General features: G+C 38.2%; 1 protein-coding gene across 2 annotated transcripts in view; it reads right to left on the minus strand.

Moving 5' to 3' along the window:
- cdh9 (cadherin 9) overlaps window positions 1-23639 on the minus strand; it is a 165369-nt gene that overhangs the window by 1896 nt on the left and 139834 nt on the right. The window contains exons 9-11 of one of the 2 annotated variants that reach the window (XM_008114201.3): window positions 17682-17803; window positions 7666-7783; window positions 7311-7562 (exon numbers count right to left, since the gene is read on the minus strand). In XM_008114201.3, coding sequence (XP_008112408.1) covers window positions 7311-7562; window positions 7666-7783; window positions 17682-17803 — 492 coding nt within the window. The remainder of the gene's footprint in view (window positions 1-7310; window positions 7563-7665; window positions 7784-17681; window positions 17804-23639) is intronic. The other variant, XM_062977618.1, reaches the window with a different exon arrangement.

A 23639-nucleotide genomic window follows, 5' to 3' on the forward strand; every position in this document is an offset into this window, starting at 1 on the left:
TAGATGTAAGTCTGAAAGGACCTCCATTCAACTGCAAATGTATATGTACTGAATTTCTTCTACAGTCAATATCAGTTGCATAGAAGGACCCCTATAGCAATGCTGTACTTTAAAAAAATCAAAACTATCCCCATAACTCGTGATAGAGTTTGAAAAGCAATTCATTGTTTTTAATCCATTGACTTCTTTGAAATGTAATACATCATCTATTTCATTGTACATTACAGTACAAATGACACAGGGAATACATTCCTGGACTTTGAGTTCACATGTAGAACTCTATTGAAATAAAGGATTATTAGCCTGCAGAAACCTTAAAGTCATGTTGAACGGCTTAGGAAATGCCTTGAAAAATCATATTTTGTCAGATGTGGATAAATGAAACCACAGAAATTGGTCCTGTGGATCATAGAATCATAGAATCATAGAATAGTAGAGTTGGAAGAGACCTCATGGGCCATCCAGTCCAACCCCCTGCCAAGAAGCAGGAAATCGCATTCAAAGCACCCCCGACAGATGGCCATCCAGCCTCTGCTTAAAAGCTTCCAAAGAAGGAGCCTCCACCACAGTCCAGGGGAGATATAAAGGTTGTACTGTTGTGAGATTTTTCATAACTAAGAATACTTCTCATTAGATCAGTGGCAGGATTGTGTTGTTGACTGCTTTCATGGCTGGAATAACTGGGTTACTGTGAGTTTTTCGGGCTGTATGGCCATGTTCCGGTAGCATTTTCTGGAAGGATTTTTCACTCATTGCATCATTTTAAAATTGCAGCTACATTCGTACTTCTCTCTCCCCCAGTGATTTATTAGACATAATTGCATTATTTATAATGCATTGCTTCCAAATTCTAGTACATACATCTCTGTACACATAGGACTTTCTTCAGAAGGGCAATGATCACACACTAACTGAAGCTTGTATGGACAGCAGATGTGTCATTGTGTGGCTAGTTGCAACCCTCTACATGCCAAATGACTGAAAGGGGATCATATATACTAGGAATCGTGTGGGGGGGAGGGGGGCAAGAGAAGCATATTCCTGAAGCAAATTCATGAATTTGTCTAGTTTATTTACCTTCTATGCATGCAGAACAAGCTTTTAAAGAATCTGATTTTTTTTACCTTGCCCATGTAGAGAATAATGGATGAATTTCCTTTTTGCATTATCTACAAAGAGTGCACTTACTGGCTCTTCAGCCTGTACAGTTAGTTCCCTTTAGCACTCTTCACCGTTGCAGTAAGCAGTGATACATCAAGTGTCATACTTAAAGACTGCCACTTAACAGATTGATCTTTAAAGAAGGTTCCATCGTATTAGGAGATGTGGCTTCTTTTGCTGTTCTCAGTATTTGGAGCCTTTTATGAACTTGTAAAATCTCTCCATGAATTTAATCACCCTATTAAGCTGCAGGAGGTGAGACAAATACACCATTTGTGCATGCATGTGTGCCTCACTTCATCTACTACTATAAACTTTTAGTGGTTTGTTATAACTGTTGTTAACCACGATTGCACTCCATTGCAAAAATAATGAGTTCTTGGAAAAAAGAGGAGGACACACATCTAATTAATTTATTAATTGCATAGATGTGTGCTTTACTCTAGTGAATTAATTATTATTTCTATTCTATTATTTAAATGTTGATAACAGTTTGGCCTCAGTTTTAACTCTCTCTCCATTATATAATTCTGTAACAGTGAAGTTTATATTTCTCCATCTTTAAATCTGAAAATGAACAATTGAAACAAATGTTAAAGTTTATAATTGCTGTTTCATGAGATAGAGATTCAGTAGGTTTTTTTGTCTTCTGGGATATTTTTATTAATTATCTTGGAATTTATATTGACTAAGGAATTTGTTTTTTACTCAATTTCTAAACAAACTGACCTGATCTGCCTTTTCTTGTGTATTGTGTGGACTGACATTTAATTATCTACCAGATTTCTGGAATCAGTGAGATATTCTATTGCATAAATGCTGTCAGTGTATATTGTCATATTGGAAAGGCAAAAATCGTAAATAATTTACATTATATAACATGATTTTTGGTCCTGGGTTATAAATGTCATTTCCTAATTGGTTCTATCATAAAAACATGGAAAAGTTTATTAAACTGCAAAAATATAGATTTTCAATTAATATCTCATAGAATCTCAACCAATTCAATATAGTTTGTGGTAGCCACAAAAACAAATTTTCTGGAGCATAGCAACTACTTTCAAAATAAATACCACACAATTAAAAAAAAGGAAATAACACTTTCAAACCAGGAACAGATTTTTTTTTCAAATTCTGTTACATAATGTTATAGTCTTAGTGGAAAAATAGTGGCAGAGATAAAATTCTGCCATCATCCAGTGAGGTAGTTTACTTGGCAGAATTGTAACATACACTGCACTGATTTAGAATACAAACAACCACATATGAGGTAATGATATCCTATGTTGATTAAATCATGTTTGGTTGCACACATGCTAAGATTTATGGTCCAACTCTGCATGTGACATCTAAAAAAAGAAAATGATCAAGATCTTCTAGGCTCATGCATGAGTCACCAAAAGGGAGGTCCAGGCTGATGAAGAATAGCTATAGTGGCAACAGAATGTAAATATAATTCCTGATTTAGCATGTTCAGATTCAGCTATCAAAGTGAGCTTCACTCATAACTATTAGGCATGTGCGATCCAAAAAAAATAGTTCTAAACTGTGTTCAAAAGTAGAGGGCGTTAATGGTAATGGTAGTCGAGCATGTGCATTAATCATAGAATCATAGAATCATAGAATAGTAGAGTTGGAAGAGACCACATGGGCCATCCAGTCCAACCCCCTGCTAAGAAGCAGGAAATCGCATTCAAAGCACCCCCGACAGATGGCCATCCAGCCTCTGCTTAAAAGCCTCCAAAGAAGGAGCCTCCACCACGGCCCCGGGGAGAGAGTTCCACTGTCGAACAGCCCTCACAGTGAGGAAGTTCTTCCTGATGTTCAGGTGGAATCTCCTTTCCTGTAGTTTGAAGCCATTGTTCCGTGTCCTAGTCTGCAGGGCAGCAGAAAACAAGCATGCTCCCTCCTCCCTATGACTTCCCTTCACGTATTTGTACATGGCTATCATGTCTCCTCTCAGCCTTCTCTTTTGCAGGCTAAACATGCCCAGCTCTTTAAGCCGCTCCTCATAGGGCTTGTTCTCCAGACCCTTAATCATTTTAGTCGCCCTCCTCTGGACGCTTTCCAGCTTGTCAACATCTCCCTTCAACTGTGGTGCCCAAAATTGGACACAGTATTCCAGGTGTGGTCTGACCAAGGCAGAATAGAGGGGGAGCATAACTTCCCTGGATCTAGATGCTATACCCCTATTGATGCAGGCCAGAATCCCATTGGCTTTTTTAGCAGCCGCATCACATTGTTGGCTCATGTTTAACTTGTTGTCCACAAGGACTCCAAGGTCTTTTTCGCACACACTGCTGTCAAGCCAGGCATCCCATTAAGGAAAACATTACTGTCAGTGCGGAAAATTGAGGGGCTTCTTTCTCCCTCATTTTTGAGCTATCCTGATGAAGCTTGCTACCATCGTATAACACATTTACCTCTGTTAGCATACCAAATTTCAGAATGTTTGACTTATCCATGGATTTTTGGTGAATTTTCAGGGTTTTTTTTAAATAACAAAACATTTTTTTAATAATAAAGAAAATCTGTTCCTGGTTTGAAAGTGTTATTTTCCTGTTTCACTGCGTGGTCTTTACTTTGAAAGTAGTTGTTCTACTCCAGAAACTTTGTTTGGTGGCACAAATTTAAATTGTGTTAAATTGGTGGAGAAAAAAAAATCATAGTACAGACTGACCCCCTTTTTTCCAAGCAGGAAGATACAATCCAACCTTTCCTGACATCCATTTGCTTCCCCTATTGAGCCGGAGGGGACCCTCAAGACAGATCCGTATTGGTCAGGCATGGGCAAACTTTGGCCCACCAGGTGTTTTGGACTTCAACTCCCACAATGTTAGGGATTGTGGGAGTTGAATTTCAAAACACCTGGAGGGCTAAAGTTTGCCCATGTCTGATATAGGTCATTACTTTTTTTTTACAGCCCAGCACAGAGGTTGACTTAGAGCAAATCAATTAGTCCCTCAAGAAGCAACAACAATCCCCTTGAATGTCTGTCTATATGACACATAATCAATCACTTAATTTCAACTTAGTAGAGATTTATACTATTAAACTTACTTTTAATTCTTTCTGCAGATTCAGTAATTTTATTTTATCATTATTGGCTCCCCCCCCCCCCCCCCCACACACACACACACATCGCCTTCCTCATGGCAATTGGGCCAAAGTAAAAGCATTGGGGTTTTTTTTAAAAGCAGTTTATGTTCTCTGCTCATTTGGCTACTGAGCAGCTTTGCATCCTGGGAAATGTAGTTTATGGCAGGGCCTTAACCATTGGGGGTCTGGCCTTCCCAAACTACAGTCAAGATGGCTGTGATTGGCCATGCCCATCACCTCCCTTCTGACAGTGCTGGCAAAAATGTGGCCCCAAAAATGAGTTTTTAAAAGTTCCCTTGGCCTTAACTTTAAGTTCCATTGGCTTTACCAAAGTTGCTTAATGGTTGTGAAAATTAAATAGACCTTGGGAGACATCTGAACATTGCAGAATATTCCCAAAAAAAAGGGGGTAAGTGATTCAAATTCTAAATCTTCCCCACCTTTCCTGCATGCTTTGGAACCCATCTTTGTATGTCCAAATTTGTATGTCCAGATCCAAATTCTGATTGATTCTGATTTTTTGCACAATCCTAATAACTAGCCTTTTCAGTGTTATTCAGTGCTGGCAAGTATGGAATACTTGTTAACATATATGCAAATTAACTTGGAAGTTATCTATCAGAACCCACAAGTCCTGCAGTGATTTTTTTCAGGTTTAGCTCATCCAAAGTTCTGATAAATAGATTGCCTCTCAAAATGTGGTTATTAGGGTTGGGCAATTTTTGTTAGTCCATTACATTTGTTTCAAATTCGGTTCAAAAGCACTTTTGAAGCGAGTTTTGAAACATCTGCTCACTGCCTTCCTAATATTAAGAATTTGAATTAAAAAAAACACCTTATTTCGTCTGTCTCTGATGTCTTTGGATGTAGCTGTAGTCCCTCTGAGAGGTGAAGCCATGTTGGCATGCCTCTCAGCCAATCAGGGTGGAAGGAAGAGGGACAGAGAGGCGGGGACATCGTTCTGGTAGTGTTTTAAAAAAATGTTGTTTGAAAATTCCTAAAAAATCAGTTTCAAACATTTTGAAACTTAATAGGCAAAGAGTGATGAATATTTGCTTCCATTTTGGCAAATTTCATCTCAATAGCTTTAAAAATTAAGCAGAATGAAACCTCTGAATTTTCCCCATTTATAAAAGCATTGGGCTGAAGCAGACGTTTCTCCAATGCCCACTTTAAAACTACAATTCCCAGATGTCCCAGGCCCTCTCTCCTCTTAACATTCCCCACCCTCTTTTATCCTCACTTAGAGTCATAGAATCATAGAATAATAGAGTTGGAGGAGATTCCTGGGCCATCCAGTCCAACCCCATTCTGCCAAGAAGCAGGAAATCGTATTCAAAGCACCCTCGACAGATGGCCATCCAGCCTCTGCTTAAAAGCCTCCAAAGAAATAGCCTCCACCACACTCCAGGGCAGAGAGTTCCACTGCTGAACAGTTCTCACAGTGAGGAATTTCTTCTTAATGTTCAGATGAAATCTTCTTTCCTGTAGTTTGCAGCCATTGTTCCATTGTGTCCTAAGTCTCCAGGGCAGCAGAAAACAAGTTTTCTCCTCCCTATGACTTCCCCTCACATATTTATACATGGCCCTCCTCATGGCCCTCCTCTATCTCCGCCTTCTCTTCTTCAAGCTAAACATGCCCAGTTCTTTAAGCCGCTCCTCATAGGGCTTGTTCTCCAGACCCTAGATCATTTTAGTTGCCCTCCTCTGATCATCTTGACCAAAATTTCATATGGTATGTGAATGCTTGGAAGGTATGAGAACTTTAGAGAGAGAGAGAGGGAGGCAGGGAGGGAGGGAGGGGGGGGGAGAGGTTTGACTCTGTTTGTTGCTTGATTTCCCACTCACCCACCCACTTGGGCAAGTCACACACTCTCAGCCCCAGAAAAGCCAATGAAACAGGAAATAGCACTTTCAAACCAGGAACTGATTTCCTTATTCAGAGGCTGATGGCCATCTGTCAGGAATGATTTGATGGTGTACTATGATTTCTGTTCCTGGGTGATAAATGTCATTTCCTAATTGGTCCTGTCATAGAAACATGGCAAAATTTATGACACTGCCTGAACTTTGTCTTTGTGCAGGGGGCATGGAGCACATTATGGTTTGCTGAGACACTGTCCACCAATTTAACAAAGTTTCAGCCACAAAAACAAAGTTTCTGAAGTATAACAATGACTTTCAAAGTAAAGATAACCCAATGAAACAGGAAATAAGACTTTCAAACCAGGAACAGATTTCTGCAATTATTAAAAAATGGTTTATTATAAAAGTTATGAAATTCACCAAAAATCAGAGGATAAGGGGAACGTTTTGGTGAGCTAGGAGTGTTAAATGTGTTCTACCACTGTACCAAGTTTGAAGAAGATAGCTCAAAAAATGAGGTTGGGAGAGCTGTAAATTCCCCCCCCCCCCCCCGGTGCTGTTTCTGGCTACTGCGCATGCGTGTCCACCATTAACGAATTAATTTTGAATATTCCAAATATTCTTAAGTTTCAAAACTTTTTTGGGTCAAATTTCAGAAGCAGTTTCAGAAACAAAGCGCCAGCGCCTCCTACTTTAGAAGTGAGTTTAGAACCATTTTTTTCATGGATCACTCATGTCTAGTGGTTATCAGTATCATGTTGCTGTCATATGCATAGCTACTTGGTGTTGCTTTTCCACTTTGATCCTGCATAATAAATTGATTTAGTTGCAAATGAGAGATTGTTAACACATTAGTTCTGTTTCTACTATCCTCAAGCCAAACAGTTCAGTGGAACCAGAGACTTTCTAAATGTGTCAATCTTGCTGCTTCTTTTGTCTGCCAAAACAAGAGAGCTTTTGTCTATTCTAACAGATTTGGCCACTGAACTAATGGTTTGTAGCTGCCTTAAATCTCATATTACAAAAAAGCTGAAATATATATAAGTAAATATTTGTGAGTCATAGGTTGCACAGACCTGATTAATAGGATGTTGAGAAGATAGATCCCGGTGTGAAGTATTTACCATCAGGATATTTCAGTTATTTTTAGTGATATGGCAAGATATAGGAAACATGTCACCTACCCAGAAGAATAATGATGCAGAGAAGAATAGCAATGAGTGCTCCTGTGCTCAGGCCTGCAGGAAGAAGTAAAGCTTCAGCATTACAGGACTGCATGTTCCCTCGGCTATCACAGCCGCACACCCTGATAGTTAATGTCCCAGTGCTACTTTGGATGGGGTAGTCATTATCAAATATTATCACTGGCAGGAGATAGGTGCTCATTTTGCTGCGGCTGTATCCATTCCTTCTTGTTATGATGCCAGCTGTGTTATCTGAACCAGAAAAAAATGAAGCATGAGATATCAAAAATCCCATTAATAAGTTTGAGGGGAAGAGATGAAAACAGAATAGATAAAAGCAATAAGAAAAGCCTACCTTTGTTGTCTACAACAGAGAAATTTGGATGGACTGTGTATTCTGGCACGAGCTCAAAAAAGAATTTGTGCCCCCGAGGTGGCTCATCTTTGTCCACTGCGCTAATGGTTTGTATGAGCTGCCAGGAAATAATGGTACATGTTTGTCAGGAAAAATGAAATCACCATTTGATCTTCTGATCTAATAGTATCTGCTTTGTGGAATTGCCAGGTCAAAGACCTTTTTACTATTGTTGGATGAAGGGAAAATAATTAATGCACCCACAAGCCGCTGTAAGGGAATATTCTTGAGAAATGATCATATAGTTCTCTACCGTTTGGGGGTTTCAAAAAGTGTTCAAAAACTGATAATTTAGTCTACATTCCACAGTAATCATGGAGAAGCAACCCTGAAATTAAGCTTGCCTATCATGGATAACCTTCCTTAGCAATACAGAGTTAGCCACATGAGAAATATTGGTTTGTCCTATGCAGAGATAGGAACAAACAACCATATATACTCACAAAAAGTCAACCTCATGCATAAGTACAGAGCAAGTTTAGGGATCAATATTATAAATTTATAATATGTAAAGTGGTGAAAGTTGGGAGCTCAATCTATCCCAGAAGAACCTAAAAGAAACACCAATCTTTTCTACCCTTTTAGTGCTCCTTTGAAGGGAAACACCAACCACCACCATTTTTCTGCTCAAACATTTAAAAAGTCTAGAAGGGTAAGAGAGGTTTTGTGCTCCCAGCATTTGATCCAGATAATCTTTTTTGCAGTTAGGTAGTCTTCCTATTTTCCATATCAAAGAGTTTGGGCTCTCCAGATGTTTTTATGTCAGCTCCCAGAATCTTTCATAGTTGGACTTGGTTATGGAGATTTCTGATATCTGAGCTATAGAACTGGAGGATCAGAAGCTCAGAACTCCTGACATGGAGGTTCCACATCTTTCCCAGAAAACTGAATTTTGAGGCATTTCATATTGTGACTTTGAATGAGATTCATATGGAAATCCCATCCTTATTAGAGATGGAGAAAAGTATTACAATAGAAGGATTCCTGGGACAGCACTGTAAATGGGAAATACAGGTTACAAAAACTGGCACACTTATTTTCCTGTTTCAATCTCAAAGCAAGGGTGAGAAAGAATGTAGTAATGGGTATGTTTTAGTTTCATATTGGCAAGACTTTTAGGGAAGAAATTGAATTTAAATGGGAATTTAAAATAAACTTATCATTTCTCCTTATTCTAATGCAATTTGATTAGATTTTTAAAAGTTTATTCACTATTGAATAATTACATTAACATTTCTTACAAACTTTTCATTTTCTGGATCTTTGATGTAATCTGAGTTTCATGTGGAGCAATGAAAAGGCCTTACAGTCCCGACTAGTATTCTGTGTGAACTGTAGGTATCCTAGAAAGCTGTTTAGAATGCTTTACAGCATGTGAGATTTTCGCAGAAAAAAATCAATCTAAAAAGGGTTATTCAAAGGCCAAAACCTTGAAAAAAGAAAAACAATTCCTCTGAGGAAGGAGAAAATTCCAGTCCTCTGAATCTGCAGAGTTAAGAAAGGGGGGTGGTTTTCTATGAACCTTTTCATCCATTTGTCATTTCAGAATGCCAAAAATGTGAAATGAATATGACTAAACTAAGGTGTGACTGATTGGAAAAGATGTTAAAATGAGGGATTGGAGGAAAAATGGTAAAGTGGAAGGCAGTAGGAAAAGACTATGGATGGATTGATTCCATAAAGTAAGCCACAGCTCTAAGGGCCCTACCAGACATGGCAGAAACCCGGTAGGAAGCATGTTAAAATAACCCGCTTCCTCAAGGTTTTTTTCCCCACTCCTAACCCACACCCCAGGCTTTCCCTTGAGGGGTGGCTAGATGCAATCCCAGGCCTACCAAAGGTTGTAGCCCCTATGTCGCTGTGCCCTGCCTGGCTCCAGTGCTGATCCCTATTGGACATGCTTCTTCCCATTGGCACATCGTTATAGACAAGATAAGGGGAAAAAAATCTGATATGTAACTGAACTGAAACAAGCAGATCTTTGTGGCCACTGTCTTAGCCTCTAACTGGTTCTTGGGATTGCTGCAGCTTTAATCCACATCCTGAGTCAGTTTAAATGACTGTGCAGAATTGGCCTAAGTCTACAATCCTAAGCATGATGATTACATAGGAATAAGCCATATTAAATCCTGTGGGACTTAATTCAGAGGAAAAATTGATAGAAATGTGATCATTGTTCTTCAAAATGTTTAGTCTGCTTTTTAAAAAAACATTTGAAGAAGCTTAGCACAGTCAAATACACACATATAAAAATAATTGAAATTGAGACAGAGAGCACTACATGATACATCCATGAAAACATATCTTCCAGATTTCTCAAAAGCTAGATGAAGAGTAGGGTTGTTATTGTTTTGTTTTGGCTTTGTTTTGGTTTTTTTGCATTACCTAAAAGCTTGTTGAAAATTTTAGAGCTTTGGCAGATAAGACTAGTTAAGATGAATTCCTGCAATGAGTGAATATGGATCAAGACACTGTCAGATATTAATAAGTAGGAGGGGTTAACATATGGACAGACATTCTCCAAAATAAGCATTTGTCTCTACTTCTTTAGTTCATGATAACTGTTTTTGTATTGTTTTGTATGTCTGTTTTCTCATTTGGTAAATCTTTAGACTTTAAATAATATTCAGCAACTGAATTCTATTGATAATTCTCAAACAAAAAATATGCTCCTCTGAGATAGATGTGGGCAACTACAGTGAGTTCAGGGAAAAAAATATCTACTTCTGGAATACTCTAGGGATTCAAAAATGTCTTTTGTTCATTACCACAAACTAGAGAAATCTGAAAATTCATTCCTGGTTCTGGGGAAAAATATTGATATTAAACAGTGCTGGAGTCCCTGCAATCGTTTTTAAAAATGAATTAATACTCATAGAAACTTCAAAGGAAGGTTATTCACCAATTGATGGTTAGAAAAAAACAGTGTGATGTAATCTAGAGTCATAAAAGCAGAGTTCAACTTTCTGCCCCAAAACCATTCCTGATTCCTTTCTTAGCTTTCCTGTGGCAGTTTTCTTACAAATGTTTACCATCCCCTCTCTTTCTTCCCCCACCACTTCTAAAGAAGAAAATATAGTATAGCTGTCCTCATCTTTTGACCAATAACACTAAAAAAACTCACACCTGGAAGATCCTTTTCCCTTTGTACCACATACACTTAGCTTTCTTTACCTTGCAAATGCATATCTGCCCCTTTCCACTTGAAACTCAACTTTCTGCTTCAGCAAAAGCATTACAATGCAAATACATTTCTATATGCCATCTTACTTCAGTCTTTTTTAAACTTTGCATTTTCTAAGAAGTGTACAAAACAATGTCTTGATCCTTGCTTCAACAGCAGCTCTCAGGGCTCTGAATGATTTTCAATGTCCTGTTTCACAGGACATTGACTGACCTTCTGAAATCTCCAGCCACTTCAAATGGCTCACATTAAATTACAGCTGCTACAGATGTACTATCCACAGTGTCAAGTAGATTTTGAGTCTCTGTTCAAGTCACAAGGATGAAGCAGAAATGCCCAGCCAAAGCTGAAAATACTCTGTATGATACTAACTCAAAGATGATAGTAGAAGAACTGTGTGTGTTTTAAGAAACAAGCTAGAGATTTTGTCTTTTGCTGAAAAGATGCTAATATGAGTTACAGAAATTATCCATTGGGAAGTGTCAGAAAAATCCTAAAAGGCAAGCACACAATGAAATATGTAGAAAACAAAGTGTTCAAATATTTGTGTTTTTGTTTGTCTATCTAATCATCCAATTTGTAGCAAGCAAATCCAATTGTGACTACAAATTGGTACCTAGGTTGAGAACATGCTTTATTTTTAATTCCTATAGTCACTAGACTCTACTTTCTCCTTTATCCCCAACCTCTTCCAAAAGTATTTACTTCCATAGAGAGGATAAAAGAAAAGAAAAGCATTAATACTTTCACTTTGTTAGTTATACATCCACAAAGGAGAAAATCATACCTCTAGAGGTTATTTCCAGCTGAAAAATACATTTTGACTGATTTTGTATGTGGAGATTATATGGGTTTGAAGAGGGTTACATGTCATATATTTTCTATTACATATAAAAATCATGGAAAATATATACTACTCATAGTTTCAATGGGGAAGAATGCCATATAAATGCAAATCATTATAACAGTAATAACAGTCTGTACACTACAGGGATGTAAATCTTTCTCTATTTTGTCCTCGTATATGTGGGAAAGATTTGAGTTTTTCCATGGAGGGAAGATTATGATAATTTTGCACATTTTCCATTGTTTTTACAACTTATTTTATTAAAAAACATAATGAAGATATTTCCATCAGAGAAGCATCAAGATTAGAGTATTGGGGTAGTTCTAACATCGTACATTAAAGGTAGATCTTTGGAATTGTCTCTGCATGTCACTTTATCATTGAAGTGAAAAGTGGCCTCGGTTTTGACCTGAAAAAAATCACCCTTTATAAAACCATCTTAATGATTTGACTCTCAGCTTGGCTTTCCAGAATATGTCTGACCAGTGAGAAACCTGGATTGGAGTTTTTCTCTGAGGCTTAGGTATTCTGTTTAGTGGAAGCTGGAGAGGAGGTCTGGTAGAGACTTCCTGTCCCATGTGCTCCTGTATTAAGTTACTCCCACTCTGCTCATCTCTTTCAAGGTAAATCCCACAACTCTAGGAATAATTACTATAAATATGTGATAGTTTAAATAGAGTCTATTTCAATCTAGTGTTCATGAGTGGTTTCATTATTTCATGAGTTGTCTATATTTATCTATCTATGCTCAGTGTTCCATATATTACTCCTCAAGAACAAAGAAAACTGAGTTCAAAAGATCTGTGAAAAATCTCCAAATCATGGTAGCTTAGAAAAGAACAATAGAATGCAACTAATGAAACAATATATGTGGACAAAAGATTGTATAATAGTAACATGGGAAAGAAAAAAAATATAGGGATCAATTCAAAATCCCAGAGGATGATTGAAGATCTTTGAGCTCTTCACAAAGGTTTGTCTTCAGCTCCTCGTAGGAAATACCTCATAAAATCTTAGAAACTAGAAAGCTGTTTTAAAAAGACTTCCATTAGAAGTCCCTGATATCAGTTCCCACCTCCCACTTTAGCTTTTGACTATAATAGCATCATGAAAAAAGAAATGCAGTTCTGGAAATTCATCTCCAGTTAATAAACCATCATCAAGTGTGACAACATGATGGAATGTGGAATGGAAAAATGTCATAAATTATTATATAAAGCTACTAGGAAGTGTCCCTTCTATTCACATTATGATAATGTTTTCTTACAGCTATGGGAGGAAAATCTCTCTGATTCATCCTCCTACATATCATGAAACCATGGATCATGAAAAATATCTACCACAATATGCAACACACCTCCAATATATTTCAGCATTATTCTTCATACAACAGGCATGGTGTTGGACCCTAATGTGAATTGGTGATTTGAGTTGATCCTTACTCCTTTATTCTTCCTCCCATAATCATTGTAGGCTTAGCAGTATACGAGGATCAAACAGGGTCAAAACTTTCCTAACTCTGCAACTTTTCTTGATATATGGTATCAGAAAAGTCCTTTCCTATAAGGATGAAGTCAACTAGATAAAACTTTGCAGAGGTTTGCAAAACAGTGAATGGCTGTGATAAGCACACTAATTAAAAAGCATGTAATTAGATCCCTTCAGTTACTGCCTTGAAGAAAGTAAGGAGAAAAATGTCTTAAACTAGGAGACAAGTTCTAGCAATTTATTTTCAGGCTCAAGGGCCCAGATTAAAGTAGTACCAGGCAAAATAATCCTTTCATATGGTAATGGAGTGGATGCAGTCTCTTGCCCCCCATTAGACACCTATTACAATATCCAATCTATGTACACTACATCTCTGATAATACTATTAAATACAAATTTGCAAATAGACTATTTTTCCTATATAAACCCTCTCTCATATACATGATTATTTCTAAGAAACATGACAAAGCAAATTAGTCTACAGCAAAGTGATATGCCCTGTAGTTATCCTCCAATTCATTAAGTCTAAACAACGAAAGGTGATACAACAATTGGAAATCAAGGGCTGAAATACAATTCATATTAATATAGACTGACACCAGAAATTTAAGAGCCTTCCAAAGAATGGCAGATATGAATTCAAAATGATCAACTTGTTACTTTGGAGATGTGCAAACAGCTAGGACAGGTTGAACACTATTCATTCTCTCAAAGAGGGGGGGAGGGACTAACTAAAACACCCAAGTCTTATCTAAACTGAACTTTATTTGTTAAACCTCATTCATGGAATTGTTTCAGCAAGGCATAGATTAAACTCTAAAGAAAAAAATGATAGAGATCCAAGACATCAGTGTATTAATGACAACATACTTCAAAATTTCAGATTGCCCATCCCCAGTAGGTGGGAAACAAATCTAAACTCTGTGGAAACTCAACCTGAAGAGCCAGGAAATATCCTCTGTATGCTACCTTCTGAAATTAGTTATCTAAGTCAGAATGGTACTGCTGGAAAACTGTATTTCTAACTCAGATAGTTTCTCAAATAGGACACCATGATCCATGGTTTTAAAAGCTACTGAAAGATAATGAAGAAAAATATGGTCACATTCCAACACTTCAAATTAAGCAATTATGCAGAGTGACTAAGACAATTTCTGTGCCAAAACTGGAATTGAATTCAGATTGAAATGCATCCAGAAAATTAGTTTCATTAAAGAATGTCTGATACTGTTAGCAATCAATACATTCTAGCTTATTATTATAGAAACAAGGTGTAAGATGCTACAGTTCCACACACTTCCCTTCCTTACTTCTTCTCTTTTGATCAGGAGAGATTGGAGGATGTAACTTTCATTTTTTAAATAGAAAAATACTGCTTGTTTTGTCAGAATATGCTAGATTGTATTTAATTTTAATTGTGATTTGTTTGAAAGAGATCAACTTCAATGTGTGAGTTATGAAGATCCGTTATCTTAACAAATCATGGTTATGATTAGCCATAGTTTAGACAAACTTCATACCAAGACAAAATCAGGCATAGTCCAAAATGGAAATTAAAGTTTTAGCATCTTTCTCACAACTGATTTAAAAAGAGAGAGAGAGAGAGGGAAGCTTGCTGTAGTTCATTTCTGAACATAGTTTATTGTAATGCCTACTGGGTCAAAGTGATGTTTTAAATATGTATTCCCTGCAGCTCATTCTTGCAATGTTGAACATGGTTTATTGCAATGCCTATTGGGTCAAAATCATACTTTATTCCCTTAAATATCAATTCAATGAAGGACTATTATTTCATATTAGGGCAGTATTCATGAATTCTAATGATGGAAATTTAAAAGATTATAGTATTTTATTTTATTTTACAACTCAAAGCATTTCACTAAAATTGACATTCTGGACACAAAGTTCTGCTCACAGAAAATCACAATGACTACTTCTCAATTTTTGGTGGAATGATAAAGGGGTTCTGAACACAATGTGCTGTAACCACATCTACCTCCTCTAAAGCATGTCCTTTGTAGATTTTAAAGAGACTTTTCAGAAAGTAGGTGAGATTAGCTGTACTGCCAAACCCCTTGAACTCTGAGTACAAACATATAATTTGTAGTGGCCTAGAAAAACTAAGCTCTGGAAGGCACTTGATAGCAGGTGAACTGCAGTCAGTTCAAGCGGTCTGATCTTGTTTGTGTATGATATGGAAATGAATCACAGTAGTAATGTATGTATTGGAGACAGTGCCAGCAGGAGAACTTTCAGTGTTTTCTCCCCTTTCCCCCAGAATTCTGGAAGGACATTCTGACTCAAGTTTCACAAAGTAGACATTTTATTTACATGAAATCAATTAGGTAATCAGTAGGAAGTCAGATAATTAATCAACTAGAAAAAAATATTAAATGAGCTGACAGTCCTACCCTTTAAGAAATAATCAAAGTAATTTCATCCAAGGTAATTCCTCTTAACCACCCTGAGCCAGATATTGATAATCTGTCTCTCACACAAATTATCAGAGGGTGGATATTGGGAAAGAAGATATTTTGTTCCTTTTGGATTTTTCCCCTTTAGCTCCATGCATTGGAATCCTAATAGTGAACTACACCAACATGACTACAAAGGTGGTGATGGGTAAAAAATGCAACATATGCTATAGCCATGATGTAAGTAAGACATTGGAGAAATACAGCTCAAAGCAGACTTCACTTTCTTCCTTTGCCACTTCTGTATAGCATTGTAGACCAACTAGCTCCCAGCCTTCATATGGAATTCCCCATGTAATTTCTCATGCATCTCATAAACATGGGAGAGGAAGTTTAATACCAAGACCCATGCTTGATTTCTGGTTAGAAAGTCACATTAAGTTCAATAAAGATCCAGAAAATTATGGGATAGAGTTTATGTGTTACATCCATTGCATATTTATATAGGGCCATGCTCCACTGAATTTGTGGAGTTCACATTTGTATCCATAATATATGTTGTTAGAATTGTGTCTTTTTTCTTTTACCTCTTTGCAGAAGCAACCAGATACATCAATGGATAGATTGATAGTTGCTTTGTAAAGAAGTAAAGGCCAAGAAAACACAATTAAATTTGCACTCTCTTTATATATGTATATAATAATCCAAAGTTTCTAGGGGTGTGTGGAATTGTAGCAGTCTATTTGGAATTTGTCCAAATTCAGCAAAAATAATCCCCCATGGAATTCTGGGAAAGATTCATTAGGTTCATTTATATTCTAACCATTTTTCCATAGCTGAAGCAGCATTATCTCTCTGAGGGAATGATGGGGATGAGTGCTACTATATTTGCTGCCTCACATGGTTTGCCTCAGCCAATCACAGGCTGATTTTCTTCTCCATGGTCCTGGACTTCAAGTCCCAGAATTCCCTATTTTTGTCCTTCAAGTTGTTTTCACTTCTCAGTAGGAGAGAGAGAGAAATGCCTAAAAATCATTGGGTGACCAGATCTTTCAGAAGCTTTGCAGAAATTATGTCCTGCTCATGTTCTGTCACTGTGGATAAAAAAATAAAAATATTTCTTTTATTTAAAAAAAATGTTATTTGTAAAAACTTTCAAAATTTCAAAAAAATCAGTGGCTGAGCAAAATGTCATGAAACTTGTCAGACTTACAGCCATATATGTGACCTACAAGTGTCCAAGTTTCATCCTGATAGCCATACAAATGACAGAGAAACGAGACTTTAAAGTTTCCCTATTGGCGCCGATAGACTGAATCTTCCCAAAACAAAAATGGAACACAGGGTTCCGAATCTGAACAGCCCTCCTCATAATCTTCCGGAATCTTCCCAAAAGCAGAACTGGGGGGGGGGGGGGGCTTACTCAAAATTTAAAACGAAAACAAAAGCTTTTGCTATGGCCTCTACCTCTTCCTCTGTACAAAAATTATTCCAAATAACAAAAAATAAAATAGAGATAAAAACAAAGCATACAATCATAATACATGAGTTTAGTTAAGACAAATGAGAAATGCAAAGCAAATTCAGAAATGTGTTTTTCTTCAGTGAGAAAAAACAACAACATATCAAGACAGGCCGTACTCATCTGCCACAAAATGGTTGTTCCCTCAGAAAGCATGACAATTTTTTTTAAAAAAGTTGTTTTTTAAACAAATATCATTTGTGTGCAAATGTTCCACTTAATATTTTAAAAAGCAACAATAGATACAATATGTGTACATAATCTTTTAATCTCATCCATCTCTGTTTTGATACAGTTGATTAATAATTTTGGTAAAATATCTGGGTATTCAAATAATTGGTCTAATTCAGAAATACTGCCAGCAGGAGAAAGACAGGTTCTAGCATATTTAAAGCCTAGCAGTCTATTGACCTGTACTAATCAGGAAAGAATAAGGAAACTCTACATAATGAAGAAGAACAATAAACATTATGTCATGTTATATGATGAATATATAGTTACCTGTCCTGCTTTGGCATTTTCACAAACAAAAGTTTCATAGTACTTGGCAAATTCTGGCGCATGATCGTTTATATCTAAAATCCGGATGAAGATGGGTGCCTGGGTACTTTGCTTTGGATTGCCTGAAATAAAAGCAAACAAGGAGTATGAGGCAATTCCCCAATAGTATATTACCACTATCTCAGGGTGCTTCCAGACAGCACCAAAAAACAACACCAAAGTGGGTTTAAATAAGTGGGTTGCTGTCCCTACTCCTCCACCCAAACCCCAGGCTTTCCTGGGAGGCGGGTTGGCTGCATACTATCCCAAGACAAATTGGGATGGGTTGATGCCACCCCTAAGCCCCAAATTTAGCCACGAGCAGAATTCAAAACAATCTTGACAGACTAGAGAAATGGAACGAAACTAACAAAATGAAGTTCAACAGGGACAAATGCAAGATACTTCACTTCGGCAGAAAAAAATGGAAATCAAAGATACAGAATGGGGGACACCTGGCTTGACAGCAGTGTGTGCGAAAAAGACCTTGGAGTCCTCGTGGACAACAAGTTAAACATGAGCCAACAATGTGATGCAGCAGCTAAAAAAGCCAATGGGATTTTGGCCTGCATCAATAGGGGAATAGCGTCTAGATCCAGGGAAGTCATGCTCCCCCTCTATTCTGCCTTGGTCAGACCACACCTGGAATACTGTGTCCAATTTTGGGCACCGTAGTTGAAGGGAGATGTTGACAAGCTGGAAAGCGTCCAGAGGAGGGCAACTAAAATGGTCCAGGGTCTGGAGAACAAACCCTATGAAGAGAGGCTTAAAGAGCTGGGCATGTTTAGCCTGCAGAAGAGAAGGCTGAGAGGAGACATGATAGCCATGTACAAATACGTGAAGGGAAGTCATAGGGAGGAGGGAGCAAGCTTGTTTTCTGCTGCCCTGCAGACTAGGACACGGAACAATGGCTTCAAACTACAGGAAAGGAGATTCCACCTGAACATCAGGAAGAACTTCCTCACTGTGAGGGCTGTTCGGCAGTGGAACTCTCTCCCCCAGACTGTGATGGAGGCTCCTTCTTTGGAAGCTTTTAAGCAGAGGCTGGATGGCCATCTGTCGGGGGTACTTTGAATGCGATTTCCTGCTTCTTAGCGGGGGGTTGGACTAGATGGCCCATGAGGTCTCTTCCAACTCTACTATTCTGATTCTATGATTCTATGATTCTATGATTCAAAGACACACACAGGTTGGGCTTCACTGTGCTATATGTGGATGCTGCGCCTGGGCTGTGGCGCAGGTTGGTGAGCAGCCAGCCAGCTGCAGCCAGCTGCAACAAATTACTCTGACCAAGAGGTCATGAGTTCGAGGCTAGCTCAGAGCCTATGTTTGTCTTGTCTTTGTTCTATGTTAAAGGCATTGAATGTTTGCCTTATATGTGTAATGTGATCCACCCTGAGTTCCCTTTGGGGTGAGAAGGGCAGAATATAAATACTGTAAATAAATAAATAAATAAATACAGGCAGTCCCCAAGATAGGTTCTGTAGGTATGTTCTTAAGTTGAGTTTGTATGTAAGTCAGAACAGGTACACACACACACATGCATGCATGCTTTGGATAGCATAGAGAAGGGTTAACACATCTGTATAACATTTATTTTGCTGTCTGGGCTCCTGTTCAGAAGATTTTACCTCGCTTTCTGACCCTGTGATAACTGGATTTTGAAAAAAATGTGGATTGTAGTGGAAACAACGAATGGTGATGAAGTTTCAGTGGAGATTACTTTTCCCCATGATCACTCTTTCAGGAGTGAATTTCCATTCCTAGAGGTAGATTTCTCTTACCTATGAGTCATTTGTAAGTTGGATATTTCTAACTCGGGGTTCACTTTCTATCTAGAACTATATATTGCACTCTAAAGTTCTCTGCCAGAAAGTGTGAGTAATTTATTGGGGGATACTTTTTATTTGTTTGTTTGATGTTTGTAGGGCAGTTGCTCAAATGTGCTATTGAGCCAAAATATGAGGTGATGTACTACTTTCTCTTTACAAACAGTCCATGATGGATTGATAATAAAAGTACTTACTCTGTCTGCAAGTACACCAGCCAATTTTTGAGAGGAGAAATAGGTTGCTCTGTATGAGATTTAAAGTCAATGTAAGTACAATTTGCTATTGGTGCAGACACAATGAAATGGCTGGCAGAAAACTTCCTAAGTATAGGTATGAAGAATAGAGAGTGTGGGGGTATTATTGTGTTTGTCAATAACAGACTATGGCTATGTAGATGATTTAGTGCATTCCGTACTATGCTGCTGGTTGCATCCCTCCCTTAAGAGTGACTATTCTAATCTTGTTATGAAAATTAATATGCTTGGTTTTCAAACTTTGTTGAGGCTAAGTTTGAAAACCAAGCATATTAATTTTCATAATTGGTCAGGTGGATAGCTTCCTCAGTTGGCTCACAAGGTTATTTTTCTGGTTAATGACATTGTACAACCACAATTTCAGGACCACTGAGCAACAGAAATGTTTTTTTCTTCTTCTTTCACCTATTCACCTTTGAGTAGGATCATGCCAGAATTAAGATTTCATAGATGCTAGATGCTTATTGGGAAAACAAATATTTTGATTTTACAGATTATGTATCTGTAGAAATAGCTACAAAGATGATTTAGTCATTACAGGAAGTTCCCAACTTACAAACAGGAAATAATTGGATATCTACACCTAGAACTTTTGCCGACCTAGAAGTTCGAAAACATGCCAATGTGAGTAGATCAATAGGTACCGCTCCAGCGGGAAGGTAATGGCGCTCCATGCAATCATGCCGGCCACATGACCTTGGAGGTGTCTACGGACAATGCTGGCTCTTCAGCTTAGAAATTGAGATGAGCACCAACCCCCAGAGTCAGACATGACTGGACTTAACGTCAGGGGAAACTTTTACCTTTACCTTACTCCTAGGAAGAGAAATTCACTCCTCTAAGAGTTATCATGGGGAAAAGGTGTCTCCACTTAATCTTTATCACCGATCCTTGATTCTACTACTACCCAAATCCAATTCTCACAGGGAAAGAAAGTGAGGCAAAATCTTCTGAACAGGGGCACAGACAGCAAAACAAACATAATATAGGGTGTTAACCTTTCCCTGTGCTAATAGCCTTTCCCAAACTAATAAAAATGCCTGGAGCTACACTTAAAAATGTACCTATCCCAAGTTACATATAAATTCAACTATAGAACACACCTACATAACCTATTTTGTTCGTAACCGAGGGACTGCTATACATTGTATCCTGCCCATTGTGTTGAATGTCTAAGTGAATGTCTGTTGTCTCATTTTGTGATGTAATGCCATAACCACTTGAGATACAAAACTAACAAAGCACATGATATGTGATAAGCAGCATACCAAGTCCACTATTTGGGACAGCAACAAATAAAATCAGAATGAGAACCTTATATTGCAGTATACTACAAGAGAGGTGTAGTGACTTGAAATACTTTGACAGGGTAATCTTTGAATTTTTAATGCAATTTTAAGTTTATGTCTTTATAAATTGTTTTCGGTAATTTCTTCTAACTAATAAAGTAAACAAGGAAAAATATTTTTCTACTTCTTTTTTGGAAAGTCAAATATTCTTTTCTACTCTAAGCAGTCATTCTAATTTTTGTATTTTCCTGCCAGCACAGTTTGTTGAGTGGTGATAAACAAAATAATGTGTTTTCCCACTTATATACAATTTTGTGAGCATATATTTGGTTTTTAATCTTTTTCTCAGATTTTTCAATTCCCCCCCCCCCCCCTCTCTTATGGTCATCTATCATTATCAATACTACCATGGTTTTCTTCCTCTGTTGTGGGTACAATAAGAAGTACTTTGCATACACTGCTTTGTACTGTTTCTCCTTTATCCACAAACAGCAGGATACATTTAGGAGACAGCTGAATGGGATGCCCCTCCAGTACTTACTGTTATAACCATAACAGTAAATTTTATTGCTATTTATTTGTGACCCTGCAAGTACTATACTGTTTCTGGGACACAAAAGGAAGGTCATTCCCACCTGCAAAGTGTAAGGGAAAATTAATTCATATAATAAAGGAGAACGTGAGAAACATTGCATTGCACGCATGCCACCCCATTTCTGTCATTCACAAAACAATCCAAGGCTTGACATAATGACATAACTGGAGCACAAATGCAGTACAGTGTGAAAGACAGCTTATAATAGACTGTAAATGGCCTAACCTCTTCAATATTTCTGTTGGTCTGTAATGCATGTGTATAGGCTCCACCACACCTATGCATATAAATGATGGTTTTTAAGATGTTGGCAGAGGTGAAAGATTTAACAGTGTGGGCGAGAGATGGGAGTTTGAGGAGCAAAGCACACCTTTGTTGGAAAACTAAAGTAATCTTTATTTTGAATCTTCCTTTTCTGAGAGGAAAATAAATTGGGCACTTCTTTAAGCTGACCCTACATCCTAAAGTGGTTGAAAGGGAAGGCAGGAATGGAAGAAGAATGATAAGGAGATGGGTAAAGAGTCTGAAAGACACCAATCTATGTCTCACAGAGAATCAGGACAGTTTCCATAAGTGGGAAAAGTTTCAGGTAACCCTAACTCGCTAAACTATTGTTGTTTTTCCCATTGTCACTATGAGACATACTTTCATTCTGCTTGTGCAGAGCATTATTGCATCCCAACAAAACAAGAGAATAATATATAAAACTGTTATTAAAGCATAGTTATGCTGTATTAGCTGGCAGAAGCATCTTTTCACACCTGCTGTTGTAGAAGAGGAAATGTTTTCTCATCCAGCCACTTAAAAAGGTAAAGGTTTCCCCTGACGTTAAGTCCAGTTGTGACCGACTCTGGGGGTTGGTGCTCATCTTCATTTCTAAGCCGAAGAGCCGACGTTGTCCATAGACATCTCCAAGGTCATGTGGCCGGCATGACTGCATGGAGCGCCATTACCTTCCCGCCGGAGTGGTAACTATTGATCTACTCACATTGGCATGTTTTCAAACTGCTAGGTTGGCAGGAGCTGGAGCTAACAGCGGCCGCTCCCGCCGCTCCCGGGGTTTGAACCTGGGACCTTTTGGTCTCCAGCTCAGTGCTTTAATGCACTTCGCCACCGGGGCTCCAGCTACTTATACTGTATATATTCATGTAAAAGTCTAGAAATATTAGGCAAAAAACCAAACCCAAAAACCTGAGTCAATTTATCCATGAGTCAATGTAAATAATGTACATTAACTCTGATAAGCCTGTGTTGGATGGGGTTACACTCCCCTTGAAGACACAGGTTAGCAGTTTGGGGCCTCTCCTGGGCTCGTCACTGAATCTGGATCCCCAGGTTTTGGCGGTGGCCAGGAGAGCTTTCGCACAATTAAAACTTGTGCACCAGATGCACCCATACCTTAGGAAGTCTGACTTGGCCACGATGGTCCACGCTATTGTTACATCCAGAATAGATTACTGCAACATGCTCTATGTGGGGTTGCCTTCGAAGACTGTTCGGAAACTTCAATTTGTCCAATGGGTGGCAGCCAGATTGATTACTGGAGCTGTGTACAGGGAGCACACAATTCCTCTGTTGCGCCAGCTCCACTGGCTGCCAGTCTGCTACTGAGCACAATTCAAAGTGCTGGCTTTAGCCTATAAAGCCCTAAATGTTCCTGGCCCGGTTTACCTGTCTGAACATATCTTCCCTTATCAACCACCTTAAAGATTAAAGTCATCTGGGGATGCCCTGCTCTTGGTCTAGCCTGCTTTGCAGGCCCAGCTGGCTCAGCTGGTGGGGACGAGAAACAGGGCCTTCTCGGTGGTGGCCCCTCAGCTGTGGAACTCTCTTCCTAGCAACATTAGATCAGCCCTCTCCCTCCTAGCCTTCAGAAGAAAAGTAAAAACCTGGTTTTGGGATCAGGCTTTCCAATAACAGTGCAGCACAAGAATAGATGTGGAATTATG

The sequence above is a fragment of the Anolis carolinensis genome, chromosome 4 (assembly GCF_035594765.1).
Source record: "Anolis carolinensis isolate JA03-04 chromosome 4, rAnoCar3.1.pri, whole genome shotgun sequence".
NCBI lineage: Eukaryota > Metazoa > Chordata > Lepidosauria > Squamata > Dactyloidae > Anolis > Anolis carolinensis.